This window comes from Cucurbita pepo, chromosome 17 (assembly GCF_057944985.1).
Source record: "Cucurbita pepo subsp. pepo isolate OVF chromosome 17, ASM5794498v1, whole genome shotgun sequence".
Taxonomy (NCBI): domain Eukaryota; kingdom Viridiplantae; phylum Streptophyta; class Magnoliopsida; order Cucurbitales; family Cucurbitaceae; genus Cucurbita; species Cucurbita pepo.
The window spans coordinates 3,472,369-3,487,920 of NC_141814.1; the positions used below are offsets into that span (position 1 = coordinate 3,472,369).

The 15,552-nt window shown below is 40.7% G+C and overlaps 3 protein-coding genes across 4 annotated transcripts; all 3 read right to left on the reverse strand.

The window, feature by feature from the left end:
* Nucleotides 1-459: 459 nt before the first annotated feature.
* Nucleotides 460-3,534, reverse strand: LOC111779034 (uncharacterized). 2 transcript variants are annotated; one of them, XM_023659080.2, is made up of 5 exons: nucleotides 3,140-3,534; nucleotides 1,851-2,769; nucleotides 1,351-1,446; nucleotides 1,024-1,160; nucleotides 460-950 (listed from the first exon to the last, which is right to left on the reverse strand). In XM_023659080.2, the coding sequence occupies exons 1-5, from the start codon at nucleotides 3,367-3,369 to the stop codon at nucleotides 773-775; spliced, it is 1,560 nt and encodes a 519-aa protein (XP_023514848.2). In that variant the 5' UTR covers nucleotides 3,370-3,534; the 3' UTR covers nucleotides 460-772. The 2 variants fall into 2 exon arrangements, with proteins under 2 accessions (XP_023514848.2, XP_023514849.2); XM_023659081.2 differs by having other exon boundaries at nucleotides 1,851-2,785; nucleotides 3,140-3,274.
* A 1,362-nt stretch (nucleotides 3,535-4,896) lies between these two features.
* LOC111779302 (sm-like protein LSM1B) lies at nucleotides 4,897-11,564 on the reverse strand. The gene is made up of 5 exons (XM_023659425.2): nucleotides 11,160-11,564; nucleotides 9,370-9,438; nucleotides 9,184-9,299; nucleotides 9,028-9,090; nucleotides 4,897-5,198 (listed from the first exon to the last, which is right to left on the reverse strand). The coding sequence occupies exons 1-5, from the start codon at nucleotides 11,218-11,220 to the stop codon at nucleotides 5,121-5,123; spliced, it is 387 nt and encodes a 128-aa protein (XP_023515193.1). The 5' UTR covers nucleotides 11,221-11,564; the 3' UTR covers nucleotides 4,897-5,120.
* Nucleotides 11,565-12,069: 505 nt separating this feature from the next.
* Nucleotides 12,070-15,475, reverse strand: LOC111779233 (protein DEEPER ROOTING 1). Its single transcript, XM_087119074.1, has 6 exons — nucleotides 14,237-15,475; nucleotides 14,065-14,137; nucleotides 12,906-13,429; nucleotides 12,632-12,806; nucleotides 12,476-12,543; nucleotides 12,070-12,380 (listed from the first exon to the last, which is right to left on the reverse strand). Exons 1-5 carry the CDS (start codon nucleotides 14,240-14,242, stop codon nucleotides 12,524-12,526), a joined length of 798 nt encoding a protein of 265 aa, XP_086975200.1. The 5' UTR covers nucleotides 14,243-15,475; the 3' UTR covers nucleotides 12,070-12,380; nucleotides 12,476-12,523.
* Between the last annotated feature and the right edge of the window lie 77 nt (nucleotides 15,476-15,552).

Consider the following 15,552-nt stretch of genomic DNA (forward strand, 5'->3'; position numbering starts at 1 on the left):
GAAAGAAAAACATATATTTTCTATCAGAAACTTGACTAATACTACAAAATGCTTTAGAAATTGAATTTAAAAAAAAAAAAAAAAAAAAAAAAAAAAAAAAAAATCCAACAAACATAAGGAAAGAACAAAGTAGTCATCAAATAACCTTATAACGGAAACATGTGATAAGAAGACAACTATATTTGAACTCAACCCAGAGCTTTTATAGAATGGGTTTGGATGATTTGAATGTTTATATCCTTAGAGGGCGTGGTGTTTTCTTTCATGTCTGATCTGACCAGCTACAAATAAAAATAACTTCCATAACAAAGGTACAGGTCGAGATTTAGATCTTCGAGGAAATGAGAAGTACATATATCTATGGGTCGAGCTATCGAATCAAAAGTTTTCTAAGCTACGGCTTGGTTCAAATCGATAGCAGTGGGAAATATTCTAGAGAAACAAGATCTATCATATTGGAAGATTTTGGCAAGGTGAGGGGAGGCATTAAATATCAAAATCACGCACAGTTACAAGAAGGATTATTGTGGAAGAAATGATAAATACTACATGAGGGGGGAACTTAAAGAAAACTACAACACTCTAGTCTACTATCACATCCGGCTATTAGCAATCCAAAAGGCAAAAATGAAAGGGATGTCTTACTTTTAATAGCATTTTCGCCCTTGGCAATTATATATAGACTACCAGATTTTCCCAAGAAATAGAGCTAACGAAGTAAATAAACTTATGGCTATTATGGTACCAAAAAGTAGGACCTGTGATTCCAATTTTACGCTGTTTTATCTTCTTCTAGATCACCAACTGGATTGTCGCCTCCACGCAACGGTTTAACATCTGGTACAGTCCGAACATCCTTTGAAGGTGAGGAGATTGGAGATGGTCTTATGAGTGTTAGATTTGTGTCATCCTTGTCGAACTCTTCGTGTGCGTCTTCGGAGTATGCATACCTGAGAAACATAGAGGATGAGATGATATAGACTGGTAGAAGGGCGGGTAGAGAAACTGTGTGTCGAAATTTACCGCATTGAGTTTTGAGAGGGAGCCCAGAGAGCACAAATGACACACAGTAGAGAAAATGATAAGATTTGCCAGAAGGCAGGAATAATCCATGCATTTTGCCACTGCTCATTGTAAATGTCATTTGATTTGAAATAAAGCTGCAAGAATTCATTTAAGAAAATGCAGTCAGCATGTTTGGGACGAAGTTACAAAAAACGACAGTGACTGTTCACATGAACCTGCTGCAGTTTCAAGTAAGTTTTAATTTCTTTAAAAAAACTATGCATGAATGGAACATGTCAAACGTGTTTTTAACATGATAGGAACACATCTTCATGCGCAAATTACCTCATAACACATCCAGCCCACCGATACAATAACAGTTACCGCCAATGCGTTTGTGAATTTTCTGTAAATGTCCAATTTAGTCGTCAACCTTCTAGCCTGTGATATCGATAACAATGGAGGAAACCCAGGCAGTAGAAGTTATAACACAATAAATGAAAAAGAAATTTACATCATTAGCATAAAATGAGAAGGTAAAAGATTATATTAGACTTGGGCAGGAATATCAGCAAGAGCAAGCATAATTTTAGCAGAAAATTGCAGCAAATGATATCGCTTCCACTGAATCTATGTTTCAATTAGAAGCTCAACGTCTAACGCCATGCTTTCCTTGATACCAACCTACTCCATCGAACTATATTTTGATTAAAACCAGATTACTTTCTCAGTATTCTTCAGAAAACCATTTGCTAGAAGGAACTTAATCTTAAAATATTTAAACTACAAAAAAAAAAAAAACAGGAGTACAAATAAAAAATAAGTGCTACGAACAAACCAGCTACCTGAAGCTTGCTTAACGTTGCGGAGAGGGAGGTAAATATCCAAAGAATGAAGAAAGCATCCAAGATTGCCACGGGTAGAACCAAGAAAAGTCTAGCTTTTCCTGAAAGATCACTTACAGCACCCACATTCTCAACCAATTCAAGAACTTCAGATGCCAGAAAGAAGGTTAATCCAAGCATGAGAACTTTTGATGTCAGTCCACCCAGAGTTGGTCTAACAACACCATAACCCATCGAAACCATCAAAAGTATCAGACGTGCAATTGTACGCTTAACAACTCCAAAGGTGACAGCCCACATAGTAATCCCTGTTGGTCTTATCCCAGTTTGATTGAATTCAGCAAACTCAAAATACCACATAGCCATCTCAAACATCCCCAACGTTATGACAACCGTAATGCAGTTCTGCAATGGAAAAACTTCTTTCCAGAATCTTGCATACTGTGAGAACCAAAAGATTCCAAGCAACACATAAGCAAAAGACATATACAAATAAAACTTCATCAAAGGCGCCATTCTACCCGGTAGGTATCCAGAAGGATTTTTCCATATGGTTTTCCCCTCGACAACCACATTTTGAAGCTTTGGATCACAATGGATGAAATACAAGTTATACATCCCCGTTTCAGTAATCTGAATCGATTTTGTCGCCAGGGTTGCAACTTGCTCATCTTTGTTGAAGGAGACTCCATAAACTTGAGGCCAACCAGAATTCTTCGAGGACGGCCGGTAAATAACTTCACCTTCTGAACAAACACCAAGTTTAGCAAGATCTACAGTACAACAGATTGCCCTTTGGCCACCATAGGCTGAGCCACCAACCATCTCTCTATCTTCCACCTCAAAAACTATTGCATGCAATGGCCCAGAGCTGAAGTTGGAGAACTCCTCTGGTCTCCGAAATGTAATTTTTTCGAAGCTGGTTTGACAGTACACTATAGAATAAGGTAACTATCACAACAAAGACAGAATAAGAGATATACTGACTCCACAGAAGTTAAACCTAGATAGAGAAATCCAACATTCAAACAAGCTATCGAGACTTCCCCAAAATTCTAGCTAACAGTAAGCCCAAAGCGTATTGATAGCAAGCAAGCAAGCAACATTAACACGCTTTCGTTAATGACACATAACAAAATTCATACGAAAATGGAAACCAAAATCACATAAAATTGCAAAACAATCCAGCCTAATCTCGAATTAACTCATCATTTCCGCCATTCATTGAAATAGAACCGACAAACAACGAACACATCGACAACCACATAAACGGATCAGAAAACACATACCGAATGTAGGAATCAGCATTGGTAGAAGAATCCGCATCGGCACCGTTGCGGTCAGCGTTAGAGGAGCGAATTCCCTCGCTACCTCCATGGACGACAAACGCATTGCCTTTATTAACGAATATCTCACCAGAATAGTGGTGGACTGAGGCGTGAATGCACAGGGACCAAGCACATAGTAGCAGAGTGAAGAAAAACAGTACCCGTTTAGAAGAAATGCAAGACAAAGACATGGATTACACAGCCGGAGCTTCCAAGAGAAAGAAGATTCAGAGCAGCAAAAGCTTGGATCTGCAGAATTCTCTTGCTTGCTTTGCTTGACCGCCAGAGAGAGAGAGAGAGAGAGAGCGCGAGATCTGTGACTGAGTGTGAGCTCCGAGGCGAATTAAATTAAAAATCGATAAATGGAGTTTTCGAGTTATAAAGTAAAAAGAAATTATGTAATTTTGTTTTTTTTTTTATTGGGAGGGACACGTGTGGGTTTTTGGACGGCTTGATTTATTTGGGTCTTTGCCTTTTCAGCCGTCGGATTTCTTCCGCTTCACTGTCGGTGTATGGCTATAAATAACAATAGATTGAGAATTTAAGCTCATTAAATTAAAAAGCTCCTTTGGATAATAAGGAATATATATATATATTTAAATGTAATAATGAAAATAGATAAGATTATATTCTCTGTCTCGTCTTATTGTTTTTATTTATTTATTAAAACTACGCTGTTATATATATATATATATATATATATCAACGTCTTTTTTTATTTTAATAAAATGTAAATTAGTTAATTTTGAGACCTTAACGTAATATTTAAACTAAATATTATGTCGTATATTTTTTTAACCCTTAAAGATTAGGACTATGTTATAATATTAAATTTTAAATTTTTAAAAATCATGTTGTATATATGTATGAAATTTATTAATTTATTGAGATTTTTTTTTTTTATAAAAATTATATTGAAAAAATAAAAGCTTTTATCATTTTTTTTAAGAATAATAAATCGAAAAAAAAAATATTATGCAGGAAGAGCTGATCTCTACAATTTCTCCAATTTCCTGCTAATAATTCCCACAAAACTAAATGGAGATTTCACGGGATGAGAAATGAAATAGGTGGAGGTGGTGGGGAGGCGAACATTTCTTATAAGGGTATGGAAACTTCTCCCAAACATACGTTTTTTAAAACCGTGAGACCAACGACGATAGCTAAAATGGACAATATCTACTGGTAGTGGACTTGCGCTGTTACATATGGTATCAAAGCTAGACACTGGACGGTCTACCAACGACGACACTGGACCTCCTAATGGGTGGATTGTGAAATCCCACATCGGATGGAGACGAGAATGAAAAACATTTTTTATAAGGGTGTGAATCGTGAGGCTGATGGTGATATGTAACGGACTGAAGTGAACAATATCTACTACCGGTGGACTTGAACTGTTACAGTGCTCACGAGCTAGTAGAAAATTTAGATTTTCGTGATTAACCCCTCTGCAGACTGGAAATCCAATGCCATTCTCACCATACATGGAAAAAGTAAACGGCAAAAACCTCGAGAGTGAAAATTCAGTGCCAACCCCCACAAATCGTGCTCGTGCTCGTGCTCCCCTCAAGGTCTAGCTCCAAGAGACATCAAAGATTGTTCTTATTAAAAGCTCGCTCAAAGGTTCAAACACACGACATCTAGGTACGTGTACCGCCCCGAAAGCACAATAAGAAAGAAGCCTCCATAACTCAAGAACTAGGGTCGGGGTTGGATTAAGAAGAAACGTTTTTTATTTATCGAATAAAACATTACACGAGAAATCGAAGGTCGACAATATAATGTTTAGATACTAATGGCCACAAAAATAGGCTCTCAATTGTTCATAAAAAACCAACATATGATCAAATTAACTTACTGGGCAATGAGCGAGCAGCTGTTGAACTTGAAGAACTTGCAAACAAGAAAGCTAACAAATCCAAGATTATGAACACAGCTATTAGTCCAGATCAAGGAACTCAAGTCTTTTCCTGATTGTCCCTTTAAGATCTGTAGCCTCTCTCTCTGCTTTTTGAGCCTGCAATAACAGTTTCTAGTTTGTAAATACCAAAAGTTTTACATGCAACGTGTAAGCAAAAAGGGTTCGGCGTGGAATGAGCACGCGGCTACGGGCAACATGCCCTGGATGAGCATGACCGTGTCACTATGCACTGCCACGGGCAACACGTCCTGGATGAGCATGACAGTGACACTATGCACACAGAACATTAATCTTCAGACATAAGTAAAAAGGGTTTGGCGTGACATGGGCATGCGGCCACGGGCAACACGCCCTGGATGAGCATGACCGTGACACTATGCACACAGAACATTAATCTTCAGATATAAGCAAAAAGGGTTTGGCGTGGCATGGGCATGTGGCCACGGGCAACACGCCCGTGGATGAGCATGACCGTGACACTATGCACACAGAACATTAATCTTCCGATATAAGCAAAAAGGGTTTGGCGTGGCATGGGCATGCAGCCACGGGCAACACGTCCTGGATGAGCATGACCGTGACACTATGCACTGCCACAGGCAACAGCCCTTCGATGAGCATGACTGTAACACTATGCACACAGAACACTAATCTTCAGACATAAGCAAAAAGGGTTCGGCGTGGCATGGGCATGCGGCCACGGGCAACATGTCCTGGATGAGCAAGACCGTGACACTATGCACACAGAACACTAATCTTCAGACATAAGCAAAAAGGGTTCAGTGTGGCATGGGCATGTGGCCACGGGCAACACGTCCTGGATGAGCATGACAGTGACACTATGCACACAGAACATTAATCTTCAGACATGAGTAAAAAGGGTTTGGCATGACATGGGCGTGCGGCCACGGGCAACATGCCCTGGATGAGCATGACTGTGACACTATGCACACAGAACATTAATCTTCAGACATAAGTAAAAAGGGTTTAGCGTGACATGGGCATGCGGCCACGGGCAACACGCCCTGGATGAGCATGACCGTGACACTATGCACACAGAACATTAATCTTCAGATATAAGCAAAAAGGGTTTGGCGTGGCATGGGCATGTGGCCACGGGCAACACGCCCCTGGATGAACATGACCGTGACACTATGCACACAGAACATTAATCTTCCGATATAAGCAAAAAGGGTTTGGCGTGGCATGGGCATGCAGCCATGGGCAACACGTCCTGGATGAGCATGACCGTGACACTATGCACTGCCACGGGCAACAGCCCTTGGATGAGCATGACCGTAACACTATGCACACAGAACACTAATCTTCAGACATAAGCAAAAAGGGTTCGGCGTGGCATGGGCATGCGGCCACGGGCAACATGTCCTGGATGAGCAAGACCGTGACACTATGCACACAGAACACTAATCTTCAGACATAAGCAAAAAGGGTTCAGTGTGGCATGGGCATGTGGCCACGGGCAACACGCTCTGGATGAGCATGACTGTGACACTATGCACACAAAACACTAATCTTCAGACATAAGCAAAAAGGGTTCAGTGTGGCATGGGCATGTGGCCATGAGCAACACGCTCTGGATGAGCATGACTGTGACACTATGCACACAAAACACTAATCTTCAGACATAAGCAAAAAGGGTTTGGCGTGGCATGGGCATGCGGCCACGGGCAACACGCCCTGGATGAGCATGACTGTGACACTATGCACACAAAACACTAATCTTCAGACATAAGCAAAAAGGGTTTGGCGTGGCATGGGCATGCGGCCACGGGCAACACGCCCTAGATGAGCATGACCGTGACACTATGCACACAGAACATTAATCTTCAGATATAAGCAAAAAGGGTTTGGCGTGGCATGGGCATGTGGCCACGGGCAACACGCCCCTGGATGAGCATGACCGTGACACTATGCACACAGAACATTAATCTTCCGATATAAGCAAAAAGGGTTTGGCGTGGCATGGGCATGCAGCCATGGGCAACACGTCCTGGATGAGCATGACCGTGACACTATGCACTGCCACGGGCAACAGCCCTTGAATGAGCACGCGGCTACGGGCAACATGCCCTGGATGAGCATGACTGTGTCACTATGCACTGCCACGGACAACACGTCCTGGATGAGCATGACAGTGACATTATGCACACAGAACATTAATCTTCAGACATGAGTAAAAAGGGTTTGGCATGACATGGGCGTGCGGCCACGGGCAACATGCCCTGGATGAGCATGACTGTGACACTATGCACACAGAACATTAATCTTCAGACATAAGTAAAAAGGGTTTAGCGTGACATGGGCATGCGGCCACGGGCAACACGCCCTGGATGAGCATGACCGTGACACTATGCACACAGAACATTAATCTTCAGATATAAGCAAAAAGGGTTTGGCGTGGCATGGGCATGTGGCCACGGGCAACACGCCCCTGGATGAACATGACCGTGACACTATGCACACAGAACATTAATCTTCCGATATAAGCAAAAAGGGTTTGGCGTGGCATGGGCATGCAGCCATGGGCAACACGTCCTGGATGAGCATGACCGTGACACTATGCACTGCCACGGGCAACAGCCCTTGGATGAGCATGACCGTAACACTATGCACACAGAACACTAATCTTCAGACATAAGCAAAAAGGGTTCGGCGTGGCATGGGCATGCGGCCACGGGCAACATGTCCTGGATGAGCAAGACCGTGACACTATGCACACAGAACACTAATCTTCAGACATAAGCAAAAAGGGTTCAGTGTGGCATGGGCATGTGGCCACGGGCAACACGCTCTGGATGAGCATGACTGTGACACTATGCACACAAAACACTAATCTTCCGACATAAGCAAAAAGGGTTCAGTGTGGCATGGGCATGTGGCCATGAGCAACACGCTCTGGATGAGCATGACTGTGACACTATGCACACAAAACACTAATCTTCAGACATAAGCAAAAAGGGTTTGGCGTGGCATGGGCATGCGGCCACGGGCAACACGCCCTGGATGAGCATGACTGTGACACTATGCACACAAAACACTAATCTTCAGACATAAGCAAAAAGGGTTTGGCGTGGCATGGGCATGCGGCCACGGGCAACACGCCCTGGATGAGCATGACCGTGACACTATGCACACAGAACATTAATCTTCAGATATAAGCAAAAAGCATTTTGCGTGGCATGGGCATACGGCCACGAGCAACACGCCCTAGATGAGCATGACCGTTATACTATGCACACAGAACGTTAATCTTCAGATATAAGCAAAAAGGGTTTGGCGTGGCATGGGCATGTGGCCACGAGCAACACGCCCTGGATGAGCATGACCGTGACACTATGCACACAGACATTAATCTTCAGATATAAGCAAAAAGGGTTTGGCGTGGCATGGGCATGCAGCCACGGGCAACACGTCCTGGATGAGCATGACCAGGACACTATGCACTGCCACGGGCAACAGCCCTTGGATGAGCATGACCGTAACACTATGCACACAGAACACTAATCTTCAGACATAAGCAAAAAGGGTTCGGCGTGGCATGGGCATGCGGCCACGGGCAACATGTCCTGGATGAGCATGACCGTGACACTATCCACACAGAACACTAATCTTCAGACATAAGCAAAAAGGGTTCAGTGTGGCATGAGCATGTGGCCACGGGCAACACGCTCTGGATGAGCATGACTGTGACACTATGCACACAAAACACTAATCTTCAGACATAAGCAAAAAGGGTTTGGCGTGGCATGAGCATGCAACCACGGGCAACACACCCTAGATGAGAATAACCGTGATACTAAGCACACCAAACACTAATCTTCAGACATAAGCAAATCTATGTCGTGTTCTTCCAATAAATGTGGAAACGTTTAAGAAATCCAATGGACGAGTCAACATCACTTACCCTTTTAATCTCCATAGCAGAGACATGAGTCATGTGTGGAGGGAGCTCCTCTTTCTCCATGTTCTATAAAGCCCAAAACAAAAATTTTAGGAGGGTTGGACAGCTAACAGACAAATAATGAAGACAAACAAGTGAATCTCTAAGATTTTGTCCTACCAGCTCGCCCAGTAAAACGACGTTTTCGCCTCGAATTACATAGAGACCTAAAGGAATATCGCTGTAAAGGTCACCAACAATCACTCTTTCACAGGATCCTTCAAGAACAGCATTTGCTGAAACATAGAAACAATTAGTTCTCCACGCGAATGTTGAAACCGTATAAAATTTCAGGAAGAACTATACCAAATTGATCGAATGAACGGAGGATTCCTAATAGCTTTCGACCATCTCGAAGTAGTACAAGAACCTTCTCTATAGAACGAAACGATCATTAGAACCGCAATTCTAGCAAATAGCAACACTAGCTTTTTAATCCTTCTCTAAACAATTTAAAGAATGCAGACATGCTGAACAATGATTTAGAAGGTAGCTGTGAAACAGCCTTTTAGCATTTGGCACAGGGAAGACCAGTGCTCATGTCACATCAAAGTTGAAACAAAGGGTTTCAAGGCAGAGCTATATAATTGCTTATGGTGATAGGTGAGGTGAAGAGAGAGTGTAAGAGCCCACATCGATTGGAGAGGGGAACGAGTGTCAACGAGGACACCGGTCTCTAAGGGAGGTGAGATTGTGAGATCCCACATTCGTTGGAGAGGAGAACGAGTGCCAGCGAGGACACTGGACTCCGAAGGGGGTGGATTGTGAGATCCCACGTTGGTTGGAGAAGGGATTGAGTGCCAGCGAGGACACTGGGCCACAAAGGGGGCGGATTGTGGATCCCACATCGGTTGGAGAGAGGAACGAAACATTCCTTATAAGGGTGTGAAAACCTCTCCAGAGTAGACACGTTTTAAAAACCTTGAGGGGAAGCTCCAAAAGAAAAGTCCAAAGAAGACAATATCTGCTAGCGGTGGGTTTGGACTGTTACACTGAGTCTTTCACCCTGAGACGCTGGCCTCGAAGGGGGTTGGGATTGTGAGATCCCACATTCGAAGAGGGGAACGAGTGCCAGCAAGGACATTGGACTCCGGAGGGGGTGGATTGTGAGATCCCACGTTGGTTGGAGAAGGGATTGAGTGCCAGCGAGGACACTGGGCCACAAAGGGGGCGGATTGTGGATCCCACATCGGTTGGAGAGAGGAACGAAACATTCCTTATAAGGGTGTGGAAACCTCTCCCGAGTAGACACGTTTTAAAAACCTTGAGGTGAAACCCGAAAGGAAAAGCCCAAAGAGGACAATATCTACTAGCGGTGGGTTTGGACTGTTACACTGAGTCTTTCACCCTGAGACGCTGGCCTCGAAGGGGGTGGAATTGTGAGATCCCACATTCGTTGGAGAGGGGAACAAGTGCCAGCGAGGACACTGGGCTCCGAAGGGGGTGGATTGTGAGATCCCATGTTGGTTAGAGAAGGGAATGAGTGCCAGAGAAGACACTAGGCCACGAAGGGGGTGGGTTGTAGATCCCACATCAGTTGGAGAGAGGAACAAAACATTCTTTATAAGGGTGTGGAAACCTCTCCCGAGTAGACACGTTTTAAAAACCTTGAGGGGAAGCCCGAAAAGAAAAGTCCAAAGAAAACAATATCTGCTAGAGGTGGTTTGGACTGTTACACCGAGTCTTTCACCCTGAGACTCTTCAAAAGGTGGGTAGAATTTCACAGAAGTTCCATAATCTCTTGAAAAGAAGAGGGAATCAAAGGCATTCACCAAATAAAACACAAATGGTTGCTAAAACCACTACAACAAAGTGCATTTGATTCAAATATCTTCATTTACATTACTAAACAGTTAGCCAGAAAGGACAAATAGATGCTCATTCATGTGTCTAAATAAGCTTGATTGGGTGAAAGGTTTTTGAATCAAAGAGCTGCAATACATAACAATTTGATACTCTCAAACCCCATGATGATCAAGAGATAGATATCACATTACACAAAAGAGGCAAACCCCATGAAGCAAGTGATATTAAATTTCAAAATTAAAAAGGAAAATGAGTATTAATTTGTAAGCATCAAAAGAGAAGGAACATACTGTCAAGGTAATTGGCAAGAGAAGTTGAAAGGTAAATATCTTCCGCGCTTGCCCAAGACATCGACGACCTTTAACACTTAACTCCAAACCAAATAAATGGGCATTGCCTGCTTAGATTCCTATCCAATTCTCAACCAATCCCTCAAAATCCTTTCACAATTTCCTCAAATAATCTGTCTTCACCATCCACAAATCCTTCGAAACTAAGAACAAACGATTCGAAACGAATCGAAAAGGGGAAAGAAGGGCAAAGATTCAATTTCTACGAAGAGAGCGAAGATGAAATTGGGGGAAAAAAAGGGCTTCGTGAGAGACAGACTTAAACGTGGCGGAAGCCCGGAAGAGATTCAACTCCGGCCGCAGTGTTGGTCTGGATTTGGTTTGGTACTTCATCTCATGCCCCTTCGGATATGTAGGGCTTTATTATTTAATGATTAATTTTCAAGGCAATTTGGATTGAGAAATTATGATATAATTTTTAGTGTAAGATTATGGGGTTAGAAAATTGGTTTCCATTTAGATTTTTATGACTTATAAATCTAAGTTATTTTTGTGAAAAATGCAACGGAAAGCTTTATTCTCGAACATGTCCCTTCTCTTTCACGGTAAACAAAGCAGCTTCTCTCTTCTTTCGTACAGTTGAGTCAATTAAATCCTCTTCCCGTCTCATTGCTTGCTTCACTCCTTCATCTTTTTACCTTGATGAATAGGACGAAAAGAGAAATTCAAGCGAAAACAAGTACAACTCCGAAACTTAACATGATAGTAAATTAATGAAATTCTCCCTTTTAATGATTCTTGAACGGCAAGATCTCATGTGAGATTTGTCACCATAAACATAACTTAATGTTAATATTATCGACCGAATCAACCAAAAATTGGGGGAAAATATGGGAGGAAAACTGAGCCCAACAACAATGTCTTGGTAACTTTATAACAATACAAAATGTTATTTGCCTCGAATATGTTACAAAGAGAGACCCCAACATTAAAGAAGGAGAAGAATTATATGGTAAAATAAAGTGAAAAATGTAAAGCTCTGTCATCATAGAATCTCTTTTGACGATGTATCATAACATGAGTTGCACTGTTTTCGTAACATACAACCATGAAAAAAAAGGAGTAATCAGCACCGTCGATCAGATCTATATTTTTGCTGTGATGAACAACATCTCAACTGTTGGATCCATATCATCAAATCAAAGGGTGGAGTTTGAATATCTGGAAAAGTCAGTTTTGGAGATGGAATTTGAAGATCAGTCATTGCTATGTTAAAATGAACCATACTGAAAAAGTGAGATCAGAAAAGGTGTTACCTTGTTCAAATCAGTTGGATGGGGAATTGGTTAGAAAAGGAGATGGAATTATATCTCAAGAACAATATCTGCAATTTGCAAAACAAGAACTTTGTTAGAGAAAGCTAAAATCTTGTGATGTTTTAGGATGGATTTATGAACAAGCTATGAACTTACACTCGGAATCAGTTTTGACCCATTTGGATCCATCTTTAGCATTTTTATGCTCTTCTTCTTCTGCTTCATTTCTGTTTTTTGGGGACTGTTTTTCCTCTATGTACCTCTTCAACGACGACGACGATCGAGAAGCGTTTTGTGGGGCGATCTTCTTTTGGAGAATTGTTCTTAAGAGCTGCCATTGAAATGGAAAGATCATTAGATTCAAAAGCTGAAATTATGCAGGTATGAATCAGAGTTGAAGAAGCTGTTTTTTAGTTTGTTTTGTCATTACCTTTTCCATTCTTGACTCTTGTAGAGTCTCTCTCAAACTTGGTGGTGGTATAGGAGTGAAGCCATTTCTACAAACAAACAACTTTTTGAGGAGAAACGACACGGATTTCTTCCCGATCGCTTTCTTTTTACTATCGGCGCAAATGTCCTTACATTTGCCAATTATAAGACTAATGGTCCTTTCAATATCTTCATCTTTATCATCAGAATCACAGCTGAGGGGATTGCTGATTCTCCTGTCGACCTCCAAGCTTGAAGGGCAGTTGAGAAATCTATCCAATGGAAGATCTGCAACCTGCTTTTCGGGATTCGGTTTGCGAGATAAAAGCTTTGTCAACTCCTTCTGTAATTTACCAACTTCTTCAGGAGAGAAATCTATTATTTCTTCTGAAGAAGATGGATCCTCCTGTATGTCTTGTCTTCTCTCAGAATCATCTTTGATCTCATTGTTCCCAAAAGTTCCAATTGCAAGCAACCCATGAGGCCAATCGCTGAACTCTTCACGAGACTCTTGTTTTTTAAGCTCTGCAAATAGGGAGATGGAAAATATTCAATTTATATTGAAGAAAGTATTCCTGTAATTTACAATACTTCACCATTTCAAAGATCCAGAAGAGAGAGAGAGAGAGAATAATTTCATGGTCCTATAATATATATATATATATATATATTTTGAGTCCTGGGATCTGATTACTGGTTGGTTTGCAGTCCTAAACTAAAGCTAATGAAAGTGGACAAAAAAGGAAATGTAAAACAATGGTAAATTTTGTACATTAAATATTTGTTCAAGGGTCAAGGGGGAACAAGGCACATGAACCCAAGTATTGAGGTTAGTGATTCAGGCTACCTTTTGAATCGTGTCCTCGTTTGCATTGGGATCTTGATCCAGCTAACTAAACTTCGGATCCAACCAAAAACCATTTCACTAAATCTATTTTCCACTGTTGTTCCTTCTCCAAGTTGATATCTTAAAACAATTAAACCATACAATCTCAACTTGAACACAAAACAAGATTTAAGAACACAAATCTTTGACTCATCTATATATACACACATCATTCATGCAAATGAACACTCTACATGCCAGTTTGAAAACAGAGAATAAAGAAGTTCATAGCATAGAGGAAAAAGTGGAGCAAAAAAGAGAAGAAAAAGCTTACGAGAAGTAGAGAATGTATTTGGGGTTTTCTTCTCGTGTCTGCCATTTAGTTTAGTTTGCATCCAGCTGAAGAACTGCATTGAAGAAATGGAGAGAAAAAAAACAAATCAAGCTTCCATCAAACTACATTACAGAACATGATGTGTAAATTTTGAGCTAAAAATTAAGCTCACCTTCATCTTCAACTAACGATACAATTTGAAGCTGTTTAGAAAAATTGGAGAGTGGTGAAGAAGATTATGAGGTGTTATGTACAAAACAGAGAAGTTCAGAACCAGATCTTTAAAAGCCAATGGCGAGTATTGGGATGATCAAAACAAGTGAAGAGTTTTGACAAATTTGATGCTGAAGCTTTCTCAATCACAGCAAGTTATAATGGTTCAAGTTCCCAAACAGTGGCCTCTCAGTTCTCACTCTAAACTCTCCTTCTCCTTCTCCTCCTGAAAGATGTTGCTGGATTCTTCCTCTTATACACCTCCAAATGCACATACACCACTAGCATGAAAAACATTCTCTATAAAATTGAATAATTTAATTCCTGTAATTTAATAACACTACAAAAGGAGGATTCTGCGGGTTCAATTCTGGAACATCCTCTATACAACCGACCGTGTCAAAATCTTGTCCGTCAGATCTTGAGATGCAAATCTACGACAACTGCTAAATAGAAAAGGTGGAGTTGATCCCCATACATCTTTAATCTAATGGTAATTAGAATTACACGGCATTCACTGTTCACAGCGAGAGTTTTTACTGTACAGTGTAGTCAATTTAAAACATTACTCCTTTCCAGATATGCTTTTACCATTCTATATAATTTCGTCACATCATACGACATTGATACACGAATAAAAACGCATGCATGTAAGTATATCAATCTAAAATCAATGATCGATAATTTTAATGAGTTACAGATAGCAAAACAATGTAGGATGATCTAATTAATAATTTTATTTAGGTGTATAAACTTATAGTTCGTATCTACATAGGATCAAATTTTTTAGAAAACTCTCCAACAATTCTAGTTGGATAATGCCAAAAAGCTAACCCAATTCAAAGGAGAATATTTATAATTTTACAATATTTTTTTAAAAAAAAGATAACCACGTCTCGGGAGTCGGGACCCTACCACCATTAATCCACCGACACCTACGTCCACCCCAAGCCCAAGTCATAATAATAATTACTATTATTATCATGTAAATAGATAAGACATAATTTTCCTTTCATAAATGGATGGTTTAACCTCAATTTTGCATGATTGAATTAAATACAATGCGTAAATATACTAATAATCATGTAACTCCCAACCTAGCTTCCAGTGATCTATACTTTCACTAAGATCTATCGAATTAAAATGAAATAAAGAAAAAGAAAAGAATACTATTGATTAAAAGAAAATCTAAAATTATTAAGATCTATCGAATTAAAATGAAATAAAGAAAAAGAAAAGAATACTATTGATTAAAAGAAAATCTAAAATTATTAA

Coding starts and splice junctions, on each gene's coding strand:
- LOC111779034 (XM_023659080.2), bottom strand. CDS start 3,369: ATGTCTTTGTCTTGCATTTCTTCTAAACGGGTACTGTTTTTCTTCACT. Junction 2,770..3,139: donor AATGCTGATTCCTACATTCG/GTATGTGTTTTC, acceptor CTGTCAAACCAG/CTTCGAAAAAATTACATTTC. Junction 1,447..1,850: donor CAACGTTAAGCAAGCTTCAG/GTAGCTGGTTTG, acceptor TCGATATCACAG/GCTAGAAGGTTGACGACTAA.
- LOC111779302 (XM_023659425.2), bottom strand. CDS start 11,220: ATGTCTTGGGCAAGCGCGGAAGATATTTACCTTTCAACTTCTCTTGCC. Junction 9,300..9,369: donor CCGTTCATTCGATCAATTTG/GTATAGTTCTTC, acceptor TCTATGTTTCAG/CAAATGCTGTTCTTGAAGGA. Junction 5,199..9,027: donor CTGCTATGGAGATTAAAAGG/GTAAGTGATGTT, acceptor CTGTTATTGCAG/GCTCAAAAAGCAGAGAGAGA.
- LOC111779233 (XM_087119074.1), bottom strand. Junction 12,807..12,905: donor AAGAGTCAAGAATGGAAAAG/GTAATGACAAAA, acceptor TTTCAATGGCAG/CTCTTAAGAACAATTCTCCA. Junction 12,544..12,631: donor GGTCAAAACTGATTCCGAGT/GTAAGTTCATAG, acceptor TGCAAATTGCAG/ATATTGTTCTTGAGATATAA.